Source organism: Periophthalmus magnuspinnatus, chromosome 8 (genome assembly GCF_009829125.3).
Source record: "Periophthalmus magnuspinnatus isolate fPerMag1 chromosome 8, fPerMag1.2.pri, whole genome shotgun sequence".
In the NCBI taxonomy this organism is placed as follows: domain Eukaryota; kingdom Metazoa; phylum Chordata; class Actinopteri; order Gobiiformes; family Gobiidae; genus Periophthalmus; species Periophthalmus magnuspinnatus.
The window spans coordinates 1,744,375-1,757,940 of record NC_047133.1 but is presented as its reverse complement, the minus strand read 5'-3'; the positions used below and the strand labels follow the sequence as shown (position 1 = coordinate 1,757,940).

General features: G+C 40.2%; 3 protein-coding genes across 4 annotated transcripts; 1 reads left to right on the top strand and 2 right to left on the bottom strand.

Moving 5' to 3' along the window:
- Nucleotides 1–2,499: 2,499 nt before the first annotated feature.
- On the top strand, nucleotides 2,500–4,320 carry atp5mf (ATP synthase membrane subunit f). Its single transcript, XM_033971103.2, has 4 exons — nucleotides 2,500–2,568; nucleotides 3,519–3,626; nucleotides 3,988–4,104; nucleotides 4,191–4,320. The coding sequence occupies exons 1-4, from the start codon at nucleotides 2,517–2,519 to the stop codon at nucleotides 4,217–4,219; spliced, it is 306 nt and encodes a 101-aa protein (XP_033826994.2). The 5' UTR covers nucleotides 2,500–2,516; the 3' UTR covers nucleotides 4,220–4,320.
- A 652-nt stretch (nucleotides 4,321–4,972) lies between these two features.
- cpsf4 (cleavage and polyadenylation specific factor 4) lies at nucleotides 4,973–8,119 on the bottom strand. Of its 2 annotated transcripts, XM_033970942.2 has the most exons (8): nucleotides 7,722–8,119; nucleotides 6,611–6,661; nucleotides 6,372–6,524; nucleotides 6,192–6,287; nucleotides 6,022–6,115; nucleotides 5,746–5,818; nucleotides 5,515–5,670; nucleotides 4,973–5,435 (listed from the first exon to the last, which is right to left on the bottom strand). In XM_033970942.2, the coding sequence occupies exons 1-8, from the start codon at nucleotides 7,822–7,824 to the stop codon at nucleotides 5,367–5,369; spliced, it is 795 nt and encodes a 264-aa protein (XP_033826833.1). In that variant the 5' UTR covers nucleotides 7,825–8,119; the 3' UTR covers nucleotides 4,973–5,366. The 2 variants fall into 2 exon arrangements, with proteins under 2 accessions (XP_033826833.1, XP_055079858.1); XM_055223883.1 differs by having other exon boundaries at nucleotides 4,983–5,435; nucleotides 5,515–5,818; nucleotides 7,722–8,093.
- Nucleotides 8,120–9,870: 1,751 nt separating this feature from the next.
- shmt1 (serine hydroxymethyltransferase 1 (soluble)) lies at nucleotides 9,871–13,113 on the bottom strand. Its single transcript, XM_033971145.2, has 12 exons — nucleotides 13,028–13,113; nucleotides 12,246–12,372; nucleotides 11,942–12,087; nucleotides 11,756–11,871; nucleotides 11,522–11,682; nucleotides 11,364–11,445; nucleotides 11,059–11,271; nucleotides 10,862–10,975; nucleotides 10,603–10,725; nucleotides 10,393–10,509; nucleotides 10,182–10,292; nucleotides 9,871–10,092 (listed from the first exon to the last, which is right to left on the bottom strand). The coding sequence occupies exons 2-12, from the start codon at nucleotides 12,336–12,338 to the stop codon at nucleotides 9,920–9,922; spliced, it is 1,449 nt and encodes a 482-aa protein (XP_033827036.1). The 5' UTR covers nucleotides 12,339–12,372; nucleotides 13,028–13,113; the 3' UTR covers nucleotides 9,871–9,919.
- Between the last annotated feature and the right edge of the window lie 453 nt (nucleotides 13,114–13,566).

The window sequence follows — 13,566 nt, the reverse complement described above, 5'->3', positions numbered from 1 at the left end:
AGAACGAGAAGAAAACACAAAGACTGCACTGACAGAAAAGTCATAAATATAATAATAATAAATTAATAATAATAATAATAATATAATAATAATAATAATAATAATAATAATAATAATAATAATAATAATAATAATAATAATAATAATAATAATAATAATAATAATAAATCATCTAAAATGTGAAAGGGCTTCATTAAATAGAAGATGATTGTTGTAGTTAGTGATGGACGGGTTACAGTGAAAGGTCATTCGAGCCCCTCCTCTCTCTCTCTTTTACTCTTCATTCACTCCCTCTTTCTCCTCTCCTCCTTTCACTTTAACAGTCTCTCCTCTTTATCCTTTCTGTCCTTTATTACCACACAAACCCTTTTTTCTGCCTCTCCGGTCAGTGTTCTCCTGCATTTGTGTTCTTCCATCTCTCTCCATCAGCTTCAAAGAGCAGTCTGTGTGCTGGACCTCGGGGGCACCTGCCTCTTCACGTGGAATATAATCATCCAAGGCCTCGTGTGTTTGTGCGGGGCTGGTTCAGACTCTGTAACACACAAAGGCCAAAGGCAACTTTACACCGAACAAACAGAGCTAATAAACAACCAGAACAACTTGACATCTAGGTCAATTCTGCCTGTAGGTTTACTCCATAAATTAGATTTCCTCACTGTAGCTGGTAAAACCCTCACAGGTCAAACGACATGATGTGCCCTGAATCTGAAATAAAGAGCTGTAAATGTGTCACCTACAGAGTGTGATCTTGACCCAAAACAACACTCAACAACACTCCACATGTGTAAAGTACAAGAACAGGAGCAGATGACTAAATACTTTGGCTTCAGCTCCATGATTTTGGTGTAAAATCTGATCATGTCTGTCAAGGACTCACTGTGAAAAGAACCAAAAGTAGAAGAAAAGTCCTGCACTTTTATCCTTTTAGATGAACAGTTATGAACAATATAAATGAACTGTAATGGAAAGACACAATAAATACAAAAATAAAGCATCAAAAGACAAAACACATTGACGTTTGGACTGAGTTTCTCGCCTGATTAAAGGAATGTAGCCTCTTATAGTTTTAAAAAAGGTATTTCTTCTCTATGTTTATAATCACAGCTGAACCTGGGCTGACAGTGTCTTGGCCTTAACCTGCATCAAGACGACACATGTTTTCATTCTCAGAGCAGCAGAGGAGCCGAGTGATGATCGACGTCAGGTGGATGAGGTTTATATAGTGAAGATTCAGATCAGAGAAAACTGCTGCATTTCTGGGCTGAAATGAGCAACTCATCAAACGTGAGGCTCATTCTGCTCTGACTGGATAATCGTTAAGAAACAAAACAACAAATTATATCAACAACTTGGCCATTGTTTTTGTAATTAAGAATAAATCAGCCTTAAAATAGTTATCAGCAAGAGATAGAGATAGATACATGTACACATATTTATCTCCTGTCTTTTAAATTAACACACACACAGACACACACACACACCCACCCCCACACAGACACACAGACACACACACAGACACACCCCCACAGAGACACAGACACACACACACACACACCCACACACCGACACACACATACACACCCACACAGTGTGTGGACTGTGTAGTACCAGTGTTTTCCTCGTACAGTCACAGGTTTGTTCAGTTTTGCAAGTTACAACATCAAATCCACTACCAAATTTTAAGTGAGTTTTTCTCGTTCTCAAGATGTTCCATAGTCTGTTGAAGATCCTGCCGCCTCACCAGAGATGAGTTGAGATTTATTCTAAAGATTATGTATTATCTTAGATTTACACAGATAATAACAGTCAAAAATATATTTTCAAGACTTGTAGGAGTATTCACTGAGTGAGTTACACACAGGCAGTTTGCAGTAGGTTAAGATTATTCAGAGGGAATGAGATGATTAGATCTGTATAAACTTACACGACACATGAGTGAGAGACATTAGAATAAAACAGGAGCCTCGTCGCTCTCTGCTGTAAACACAGGGAGCAGAACTATGAGACACAGGTCCTGGACAGTGGTGATGTAGTGAAGTCAGGAGATCTGAAACAGGCTCAGGTCATGTCCAGCTCAGGCCATGCCCAGCTCAGGTCATGTCCAGCTCAGGTCATGTCCAGCTCAGGTCATGTCCAGCTCAGGTCATGTCCAGCTCAGTCCCTCAGTCCCTCAGTCCCTCAGGGGCTCCAGGCTCGTCCTTATTCACTGTCTCTAATGCAGGGCCAAAAGACATCATTTCAGCCTGTTATAGTCAGGACAGACTGGAACTAACTAAATATATGATGTGCCCCAAGCTGTAAACTCTCTCTCTCTTTATCTGTTTATCCTTCACCTCTTTGGTCTCATGGATAAAAAGAAAAACCTGTGTGAAAAGATATGATTTATACAATAATCTACTGTTATAAACATGATTATTTGAGGCTGAGGAGTGACTCTGAGGGGCTTCAGCTGCTGCCCCCTGGTGGACAGATGATGGGCTAAATTTAAGCTCCCATGATGCCTTTGTCTTTTTCCCATGATCCTTTGCTTCTCGCTCTTGGATCCAGTCAAGATGGCGGAAAAACCAGGTATTTGAGCGTGTCCTTTGAAGAAAATGTCCTCATTGTGTTTGTTTGTGTCTCTTTGTTTGTGGTGTTTGTTTAAACAGGTTTAATGTGTCTCATGTGAGACTCGTGTCGTGTTTTATTTAAAGACTCAGTTAAACTTGTGATGAACGAGTCTCAAGGACTCACGGTGTCATTGACAGATCTGCACAGATCTGACTCAACTTTATATTCAGAGTTTATGTGTCACTTTGTCCTTCTGCTCAGTCCTGGTTGTGTTTGTTTCTCCTTCATGTTGCAGTGATTTGATTCATATTTCATTAGCTTTAGCATTAGCATGTTCAGTGCTAATGCTAATGCAGATTAAACAGTTTGTTCTGAGCTGCTAAATGTAAATAACGACACATTTTCTCATTTGATTAACACCAGATCATTGAGCTGAGGAGTTATGTAGTTCAGTTTTGCAGTTTGCTTTATTTTTAGATCCAGTTTGTCCTCAACTATAGTTTGGTTTGTGTTTCTTGTGTCAAGTTCTGTTGTCTCTGGACCGTTGTCTCGTCTCTGGACTGTTGTCTCGTCTCTGGACTGTTGTCTTGTCTCTGGACCGTCGTCTCGTCTCTGGACCGTTGTCTTGTTTGTCTCTGGACTGTTGTCTCGTCTCTGGACCGTTGTCTCGTTTGTCTCTGGACCGTTGTCTCGTTTGTCTCTGGACCGTTGTCTCGTTTGTCTCTGGACCGTTGTCTCGTTTGTCTCTGGACCGTTGTCTCGTTTGTCTCTGGACCGTTGTCTCGTTTGTCTCTGGACCGTTGTCTCGCTTGTCTCTGGACTGTTGTCTTGTCTCTGGACCGTTGTCTCGTTTGTCTCTGGACCGTTGTCTCGTCTCTGGACCCTTGTCTCGTCTCTGGACTGTCTTCTTTTATGTTCTTGGACTGTGTCCTCATCACGGCTCTAACTTTGGTCTTTTTCTGTGACAGTTCCCATCGTGGAGAAGCGGCTGATGGATGTGAAGCTCGGTGAACTGGGGACCTGGGTTGGAGGTCGAGACTTCACTCCTAATGGAATCATCGCATCCCTCCGCAGAGGTGGGGGTTTGTTAAAGCTCGTTTCTTCATGGTGGTGTAGACTTTATGGTGGTGCACACTAGGCCTGTCACAATCACACACTCAGAATCGCCATATATTGCTGAAATCTAGACAATAATCGATGCAAATGAAACTAAACCATGAAGCAGAATCATCCTTAAAGTATTCTAAATGTACACGATTGTTAAAAACATGAACTGCAATAAATACATAAATTACATAAATTACATCTCATTGTAATACAGTAACCGACAACCACGATAATTATTGAGCCCTAAAATAGTTTAATCATGTTTTTGAACGATGTAGTAATTATCGTGACAGGCCTAGTGCACATATTTATTCAACCCTTTTTCATTAGGCCACGACAGATACTACAACAAGTACATCAACGTAAAGAAAGGAGGCATTGGCGGCGTGGCGATGCTACTCGCTGGATACGTAGCCCTCAGCTATCTGTGGGAATATGACCACATCAGTAAGACTAATGTTGATTTGTTTTCACAGAAATGTTCACTCATTATTAAATTCTGTAAAAATAATAATTCATTTGTTTAATTCCAGAGCATGATCGCTGGAGGAAGTACCATTGAGCGGCCATTAGATTCTCAAGGGTTGCAGAATTGTCACTTCCTGCTTTCCGCTCTGTTCTGTTTAATTTGTAATTGTTGTGACCAATAAATATTAAACTATATGGAATACTTTTCATTTTAACAGCATAAAATTAGTTTGCTACTCTATAGATTCCAATAAAATCTGGACTGGGTGTGGTCTTGTTTGGTCATAATACTGGAATTTTAGGTTTTCGTCATCACTGAATTATATTTGCCTTTGAAGAGTTGCATTATGTGTCCATCGAAACGATACTGGTATCAGATGTCGGCGCTGATGCTGAAATTTACTGGATCAGCTTACAAAGATCAGTTCAGTCGATATCGTGGTTTGACATATAAACTGATGTAATAAGACCATTTACAGTCGGCCCAGAAAGTCCCATATCTGCATTATTGGTATAAAGTTATTTGAGGGATAAATAACATTTGGATCAGTGTCTTATATTTTTGTTCTAAATACTCATTTCAGTCTCAGCACTAGCAGAGGCAGATCCTTAAAGCTTAAGTATCGAAACTGAAAAAGCTGGATTGGTGCATTTCTAAATTGCATCTTAATGTCCTTTACTAACTGTACCTACTGGAACTACTTATACTGATATTGAGCAGTGTCTCAAATGGTAAATATAAAATGACATTTTTAAAAGAATCTATGCAAGTACTGAATTAAGGACATGGCATAACAAAGTTAAAAAGGGGTTTTGAAACAGAATAATCTGTACAAGGCTGTACAATGCTCTCCACTGCCGTAAAAAGGCCCAGTTTTGTTTATTTTTACTTCCCACACTACAGCTTATACACAAGGTTTGAATTTTGCAGTTGTAGCTGGGAAATCAAGTAACTAAAGAGTCTGAAAGTACTTACAATATCAGTCCACACAAAAGGTCGACCATGACCGACCCACAACTCTCCAGTTTTGTTCCAACATTTCCGTGTACATACAGATTATCTTCTGTAGACATCTGATTTTAATAACTGGCACAATGTTAACACATAATGTGGATCGTGTTGCAAAATCTTTGCTGCCTCCTGGTTATGTGTTCAGCAGCGATAAGTCCTTCAGATTTGTGAGTTTGCTGCCACTTAGTCGGCGCAGCTTTGCACTGATGTTGAAGATGTGAGGTTGACTCTACTGCCCACTCAGGAAGGCGAGGTGACCTTTAGTGCACTTATTGGCATAGTGTCCCTTCTCACCACACTGCAATAAAAGTAGTGTACAAACATTTTTATAACAACTGCATCAACAAGTGTGAACAGCGTAAAATTACATGACAAACCTTGTAGCAAGTGACCTGGTCCAGTGGCCGAGGGCCTCGGGCCAACATATTACTCTGCTGTGCCACAGATGTCATGTTGTTTTGTGTCCGTGGGCCTGGACTGGAGTTGGTCAACTGAATTAAAGAAAGTGAGGAGCGACCCGCAGAGGAAACAACCTGTGAAAATGAATGGGTATTTGGGAGATGAAGTATTTCTGTACTACGTGCCATTAGCTTAATAAATGTGCTTACTTTAGTTAGGTTTTGGCCTTGCTGCGGGAGAGGTGGCTGTTCTGAAGCTCCCATTGGCAACTCAAAACGAGGACTACATGACAAAGAAATATAAATGCTTTTGAATAATGATTTAAAGACAATTCATTAATAGTATGGCCTAATAAAATGGGATTCATTTAGGTTCAATTTTAATATGAGAAAAATGGGAGTCCGTGTTGTGTTAATTCACCCAGCTTTCTAACACAAAGTCCTAACGCCTAACAATATAGGGTTTATATTATGAAAGCAACTTACTGCATAAATTTACATGACTTTCCTTCCGGGCAGAATCCCACAAGGTAATTTACACATATTACTCTTCTTGTATGTCGGTGCCTGCAGTCAGGCCCTGTTTCAGAAATATTCTTATTAAAACATTAAAAGAAAAAGACAAAACAAAAAAAATCCCAGGGGGTTGGGCTCACCATGTTTGCAGAAGCCTCTGTCATACCAAGGACAATCTTTAATTTTGGACTCTGGATCAATGTGTAAGAAAGGACATTCTTTGTTGCTGCATTCACCTGATGAAGTTGAGAACATTAAATACTACGACACAAGTAAAAAAGTGGATTCATAAGTTAAAAAAAAAAAAAAAAAAAACTTACCAAATTTGGAATAGAAATAGCATTCAGGCATTTTAGTCATGTCATATTCATGAAGAAACTCGCACTGGTCACCCTTCTTGCACAGTCCTCTGAGCCAATGTTTACAAACCACAGTCTTTTCTCCGCTGATGTGACGAAAGGGGCACATTCCGCCTGTGGATAAAAATGTTAAAATGCTAATTTTCAATGCTTCTGCAACTAACCTTTTTGTATACTTCTAGATCATATTGTGTTCTTACCTTTCTGACAAGCTGCTCGCATGAAGAACTCACATACAGCGGATCCAGACTCTAGAGACACATTAAGGTCAATAAAGTTGATAAATACGGAATAAACAATATGCATCAAGCTTCCAAATGACCAGATGGATAGTACAGTTTAAGTTTGTAATTTATTAATTACATCAAACTTTTACTTGTAGATGTTACAAATATTGAAAACTGTCAAATTACTTTTAAGTAAAATTTGGGCCATCCTTCCTTTTGAGTCTAATAAGTGACATAACAGCCTTATACTGACATTATGATATGATCTAAAAGCTTTTCCTTCTTGAAGTAAATCTAATTAAACTTTAAATAAATCTAATTAAACTTTCTGCCTTATATTCTTACACTAAATACATCAAAATTTAAAACAAATCACTACATTTATACTAGGAAAGATTTCTGTGCAATACCTCAGTCTTCCAGGCATGATCCATAGTAAAAGAAAAAAATCACTTCTGTAACTGGACAAAACGTTTCTTTGAGTGAAGACGCTTCGCTGCTCATCCAAGCCGCTGCCTCAGTTCTGGTCAGATTACTGCTGGACACTGTCTTATATCTGTCTGAAGGAGATAACTACTCTTAAACCAAAACACTTGTTTATTTACAGTTTGATTGTTTGCTCGGTCAGTTGAACTACAGGAAGTGTGAACTGTGTCTAAGTCATATTTGCATCTAGTCCCTTAATGGAAGTTCTCACATCTGTTAACATCCTGGTTCCCACTATTGTTTTCTTTGTTTTGATTTAAGTTTGTGCCTGGAGTTATAAGTAGGAGATAAATGATGTCTCAGTGTATAAACTCCATCCTCAGAGGTGTGTTAGTTTCAGTGTATTTAGCTCCTCCCTTCAGAAAGATATAAGGCAGTGTTCAGCAGGAATCTGACCAGAACTGCAGAAGAGGCTTGGATGAGCAGGGAAACTTTTTATCCAGCTGACAGAATTGAATTTTAATTTTAATACATTTACATTACACAGCTTGTGTTCATGATAGCTATTATTTTAAAGTTTTAAAAGTAAACACCCCGGTCTCTGCACAGCACATGTGGACAGACTGATGCATTACAGATGCTAACTGGAGGCACTCACTGTCCATGCCGGGGAAAGGCAGAGGCTGAGCTCCGAGCTGTTGTCTCACAGCGATCTCCAGATCAAACTTGATGTGGTCCACGTTAGCGAGTAAGTCTTGCATATTGACTTGATCTGCTCCGAAGTTACACAGGAAGTGATGAGTTAATGTGTTAGCTACTAGTTAGGTGCATCAACGTTAGCCAGATGGGCTAACAGAGTTAGCCAGATTAACCACGAACGCTAAAACTGGACCGTTTGTCCAAGAAAATCTACAGATGGTTTGGTTGTCTGTGTAATCCCTCAGAGGGTTTGGCTGCAAATGTCTTATTACGAATACGAGCGTATAAATAACAGCACAGATCGTCGCTCTTCTTCAAAAGTTGTTCACCTGAAGCTCAAACACAAACAGCAGAAGCCGCGCACTGAACCAGGCTCGACCAATCGATTTACTGAGCCGAACACCACAGCAGGCTCGACCAATCGATACTCAGAGCCGAACACCGATCGTCATTGGTCCTGATCAAACTCGTTCTTCAGCCGCTGTGGTTCTTAATGTTTTTCCATCCTGTCCTCTTAGTTATAACCGTTCAAATGCGTGACGACCAAACACAACAGTAGGCAACCCGCAAAATTATTTCATTTTCCTTTATACATTAATTTGTAATACAGTCCATGTAATATGGCACAATGGGACTGATTTTAGGAGTTTGGTTTTAATTATTTTTTTTGTGTATTATTTTTAAATTGCATGATTTTAGCTGTCGCTCCACAGCTTGTTGTCATAGCAACCCGCCCTGGCTTTAACCACCTGTGACTTTTAATCAATAAACGTGCACTGAAGCCATGGACTGTGTAAAGAATATTTATACATCGAGTCTATGGCTGGGGCAGAGTCGGAGCTGCAGCCGCTGACGGACAAAGACAGGACAAAGCTGACGGACAGGCCCGGGGCACACGTGGCAGAGCAGGTGTCAGGCGATGGGGCCGCGCAGGGGACCACCACAGACAGCAGCCCCCACAGATGAGATCCGGGTGAAGCAGCACTACACACAACACTGCTGTCAGTGAGTACTTTGCTTATGGCCGTGACATCGGCCCAGTGTGTTGTGTCCATAGGTCGGTGTTTGGAGGTGATGCTCTGTGGGGTGAAGGTCCCACACTGGAGGAGCCCTGCTGTCCTATGACGAGTTTATCTCCTATAAGAAGTTATGGTTGTTTGCGTGTTGTGTTGTGTCCGGGATGCTCCTGAAGAGGCACCGACACACTGGAGAATATTACAAATGTTTTTATGTTGCTGCGCTACTCAGGAAATTTGCATTTTCCATTTGCAGCTTACATGCTCACATCCTGTGTCAGAGGGTAAAGAACAGTGGAAATCAGCTAGAGCCGGTCACAAGTGGTTGACACATAGAACTGACACATGAGGCTGTGGTCGCCCCTGTGGGACCAGAGACAGAATAAGAATTTGGTACAGAAGATGTGACGATAGATGTGAGAAGATTGCAACTTTATAAACCATTCTGACTCCTCAAGTTGAATACATAGCCAAAAGATGATTTTTATTTCACCTCAGGTACCAAAAGAATTGGGAAGAGAGGAGACAAGAGGTATATGAGGTATATCAAACTGTGAGACCCTCAGGGGCTGGTGGGTGGTTAAAGACCTCACTGTGAATAATTAAATAGGTCTCCTCTGGATCTGTGACATTACAGGTACAGTATAGTCAGAGAATTTTTATATTTTAGTTCTACAGCACTTCCCGGCACCTTGTCTACACTTGTTTTAGAACCTTTATGCCCATTTTAGACAGTTTTTACCCATTTTAACTAGTTTTTATTTTTACTGGGCTTATTACTTGTTTAACATCTGGTTTTAGCACACTGTATTTTTTAAAGTGTTTGTTTTATTGATTCCACTCCAACTGGACACATGCAGCACAAATCCATATCACACACGCTGTATTTCTCTTTTCCATTTGGGTGTCCATCTCCAGAAGCACATTGAAATAATCGTTGATAATTAAAAAATAACTTTTGATGAGTGAGTAAACTGGTAGTAAGCATTAATAATTGTACAATGATGACAACAGAATAATCTACAGAAGCATAACTTTCTAATTAAAGCTCAGATAAGAGGATATACAAAACAAATATAAAATTCCAAATGCACATATAACCATTTAATCACTGTATTTTCTTCTTTCTTTGAATCCAGCTCTAAAGCTCAGGTAGGCCAGGCATGGGGAACTGAGCAGCAAAGGCCTCCACCTCAGCCCGGATCCCACTTATCTGCTGCTGAAACTTCTCTCCCTGGGACAAGGCCTGAACAAATTCCTTGAGTGTTGCCTTAGGATCCATAGTTTTCTGCACCTCCAATGTTACCACAATACCTGCGTAAAAACAGACAGTTTACAAACACTGAGAAATAAGAATTCAAAATGTATGTGAAATTTCTGAGTCAGTTTTCTGAGTGGGTTACCTTTGTGGATGAACTCTGCCACTTTCTTAAAATCTTCCTCAATTAAACCTCTTGAGGTTAAAGCTGGAGAGCCAAACCTCAGGCCACTGGGGCGTAGAGCACTTTTATCTCCTTGAGTGAACACATGTGGGGGAGAAAATTACATTTGATTTCTGCAATTCTATGCAAATTGCAATAACAGGCAGATTATTAGATCATTAATCGGACGTGCCTGGACAGGTGTTCTTGTTACAAGCAATAGCACAGGCCTCCAAAACCTTTTCAGCTCTTCCTCCATCAGTGCCTTTGGTACGTAGGTCCAACAGGATGAGATGGTTGTCAGAACCACCTAAACAACAAATACCACACCATCAAAAAAAAAAAAAAAAGAAATAATAATAATTTCAAGTGCATCCTAATAAGATTTTGACTTGGGACTCACCAGTCACAATCTTGTAGCCATGGTCAATAAGGGCATTGGAAAGGGCTTTACAGTTGGCCAAAACCTGCGTTTGGTAGGCCTTGAACTCTGGTGTCATGGCTTGTTTCAAAGCTACAGCAACGCCTGAAACAAATAAAAAACGTAATTTAAAAAAAGAGCTTTGTGGTGGTCAATGGTCAGGGTCTGATCCACAACTCCACTACACCATCTCTGAGCATGAGTATATTTTCTACACAAGGACCATGAATATACAATATACCTGCAATGGCGTGGTTGTGTGGTCCTCCCTGCAGACCAGGAAAAACAGCTTGATTGATAAGAGACTCCAAGTTATACATGGTCTCCTTGCCTTTTGCATCAACACTTCTCACACCTGTGGCAAACCAAAAAAAACGTAAGAAATGTTAAATTGTTTTGAGCTTGAGGTTTTTTGTGAGGATGTATATGGCGGCACACCTTTTCTAAAGAAGATAAGACCTGCACGGCAGCCTCTCAGCGTCTTGTGTGTAGTTGTTGAAACAATGTCACAGTGTTCAAATGGTGAGGGAACAACTCCAGCTGCAATTAATCCACTAATATGGGCCATATCAGCCATCAGATATGCCCCATTTTCATTTGCAATCTGCCTCATACGAGCGTAGTCAATGTTACGAGAATAGCAGCTTGTACCTTGTAACAAGAATTAGAACAAGTCAAGAATTACATGACCTTACATTACCTGAAAAAAATGGTAGGAGAGATGTAAAGAATGGGGTACTAACCTGCAATGATGAGTTTGGGATGAAAAAGTTTAGCATTTTCTTGAAGTCTGTCATAATCGATGTATCCTGTATCAGGGTTTACCTTGAGATAAAACAACGCATGTGTACTCATTATTTTAGCAAAGAAAAAAAATAATGTTCAATATCACAATGTTTACCTTGTAGGGCATAGACTCAAAAAATATAGATGTTGCTGAGATTTTCTTCTTTTCCGTCATAAAACCATGAGTCAGGTGACCTCCATCAGGGAGATCCAGTCCCATTATTCTCCCATGAGGCTCCACCACAGCAGTGTAAACAGCAAAGTTTGCAGGAGAACCTAATAAGCATTGCACGTCACAAAAGCCACACCATCAAGACACTAAAAATATTTTTCATATAAACTTGTCTACCAGAGTATGGCTGCACATTGACACCCCATTTTTCAGAATTTAGCCCAAACGCCTCCAGTGCTCTCAGCTGACAGAGTCTTTCCAGCTCATCCACATGTTCTGTGCCGCCGTAGTACCTGACAGAAGACCATTGTATAAATCAAGTATTCTTCAAGCCAACATCTAATGTGATAAATGTCCACATACCTCTGACCAGGGTAGCCTTCAGAATACTTGTTGTTCATACAAGAACCCAGAGCTTCCAGAACAGCTCTGCTTGCAAAGTTTTCTGATGCAATTAGTTCCAGGCCATAAGTTTGCCTGTGCTTCTCCTTTTTTATGATGGAGAATACCTGAAACGCATAATATAGAAGGAGCATTGGAATCACATTATAAACCAATATGAAATCTACAAAAAGAATGGAAACTAGTTTAAGCAGACTTAACACATTTTTATGTAGGCTATTAAAACAGGGAATGACGACACAACGTAAAACAAACGTGTGCATACATCAGGGTCATTGACAGCAAGAGGTTCCAGCATCATTTTGTTGTGACAGTCCCATGTTTCTTTGCTCACACAATGGCCATTTGTCAGAGACATTTCGTTGTTGTTTTTCTGCAAATCGGAGGGAAATCTGTAAAGAAAAACAGCCACTTCAACTCAATGCTGGAGAAAACATCAGTTTCTCAAATGTGTTTGCTTATAGTATCGGCCTACTGAACTGGGAAGCCAACATTTTAGTGGCACAAGTTAAATTTTTCTTAAAGTATATGAGACTATGGGTAACAGCTTTGACTTGCAACACAGTGATGGCGTAATAAACAAATCCATTGAACATTGGACAGTACACATGACCTGAGGGGATGGTCAGACACCCTGTAACAAAACTCAAGACAAGAGATGGCTCTGTTTTGAGGAGGTTACATTCAGACACCCGTCTAAACCTGACTGAGTGAACACAAACAGTCATAAGACTTCAATCTCCGGGATTTGGTCAAGTTCAGAAGCACTGACACGAATAAGACAAGAAACAAAACATCAAATGTGAAATGTGACTTTAAGAAGCTACTGTACTGCTCTGCATGATTGTATGACAGTTCCTAATGTAGCAGTGAAGTTATGTGAAAGCACGAGATCAGTTTCATCTCTATTAATAAATTACGAGATTTTAAGAGAGAAAATAGATTTATATCGGAAAAGTCTGAACTACATTGACGACAAACGCTTACAGTAAATCAGCGTTAGTTTTTATCATGCATAACCGTTTGATTTAGTCCTTCTTTACTCACCAACGTTAGATCGAGCTGCGCTCAGCTGTCAAGTGTGAGGCCACAGACCATGAGGCACAAACAAAAAACACACAGGACTGAAAGCGACAAGGATAAAGTCCGCGAAACTTTCCACCAATCAGCGCGCAGACTGTCTTCTTCTCCTCTGCGGCTGCGCAAAACTTTCCACCAATCAGCGCGCAGACTGTCTTCTTCTCCTCTGCGGCTGCGCAAAACTTTCCACCAATCAGCGCGCAGACTGTCTTCTTCTCCTCTGTGGCTGCGCGAAACATGAAGCAGCGCCACCCCCTGCGCCGGAGGAACTGCACCACTTTAGAAAGGGTCAGGGAGGGTTACGAGTGTAATTATTATTTACATGAATTAAATAGATTTATCCCGTTGCCATTTATTTCAGTTTCCTACTTTAATAGTTTATAGTTTGAAAAATAGTAATTACACGTTTACACATATTTTATCTGGATTAATTTACAGAAATACTACAACAAATGACTAGTCACATGTGTTTTAGAAAGTTATACAGCTCCAATTAGAGGGAATAA

Bases quoted from the DNA above. Each gene is read 5' to 3' on its own strand.
- atp5mf (XM_033971103.2), top strand. From the start codon at position 2,517: ATGATCCTTTGCTTCTCGCTCTTGGATCCAGTCAAGATGGCGGAAAAA. The intron at 2,569-3,518 runs GTATTTGAGCGT...TTTCTGTGACAG, and splicing joins CAAGATGGCGGAAAAACCAG to TTCCCATCGTGGAGAAGCGG. The intron at 3,627-3,987 runs GTGGGGGTTTGT...CTTTTTCATTAG, and splicing joins CATCGCATCCCTCCGCAGAG to GCCACGACAGATACTACAAC.
- cpsf4 (XM_055223883.1), bottom strand. From the start codon at position 7,824: ATGCAAGACTTACTCGCTAACGTGGACCACATCAAGTTTGATCTGGAG. The intron at 6,288-6,371 runs GTAAGTTTTTTT...CAACTTCATCAG, and splicing joins CTATTTCTATTCCAAATTTG to GTGAATGCAGCAACAAAGAA. The intron at 5,436-5,514 runs GTTTGTCATGTA...CTTTTATTGCAG, and splicing joins ACCAGGTCACTTGCTACAAG to TGTGGTGAGAAGGGACACTA.
- shmt1 (XM_033971145.2), bottom strand. From the start codon at position 12,338: ATGTCTCTGACAAATGGCCATTGTGTGAGCAAAGAAACATGGGACTGT. The intron at 11,683-11,755 runs GTAGACAAGTTT...AATGCTTATTAG, and splicing joins CAATGTGCAGCCATACTCTG to GTTCTCCTGCAAACTTTGCT. The intron at 10,093-10,181 runs GTAACCCACTCA...GTTTTTACGCAG, and splicing joins GGCAGAGTTCATCCACAAAG to GTATTGTGGTAACATTGGAG.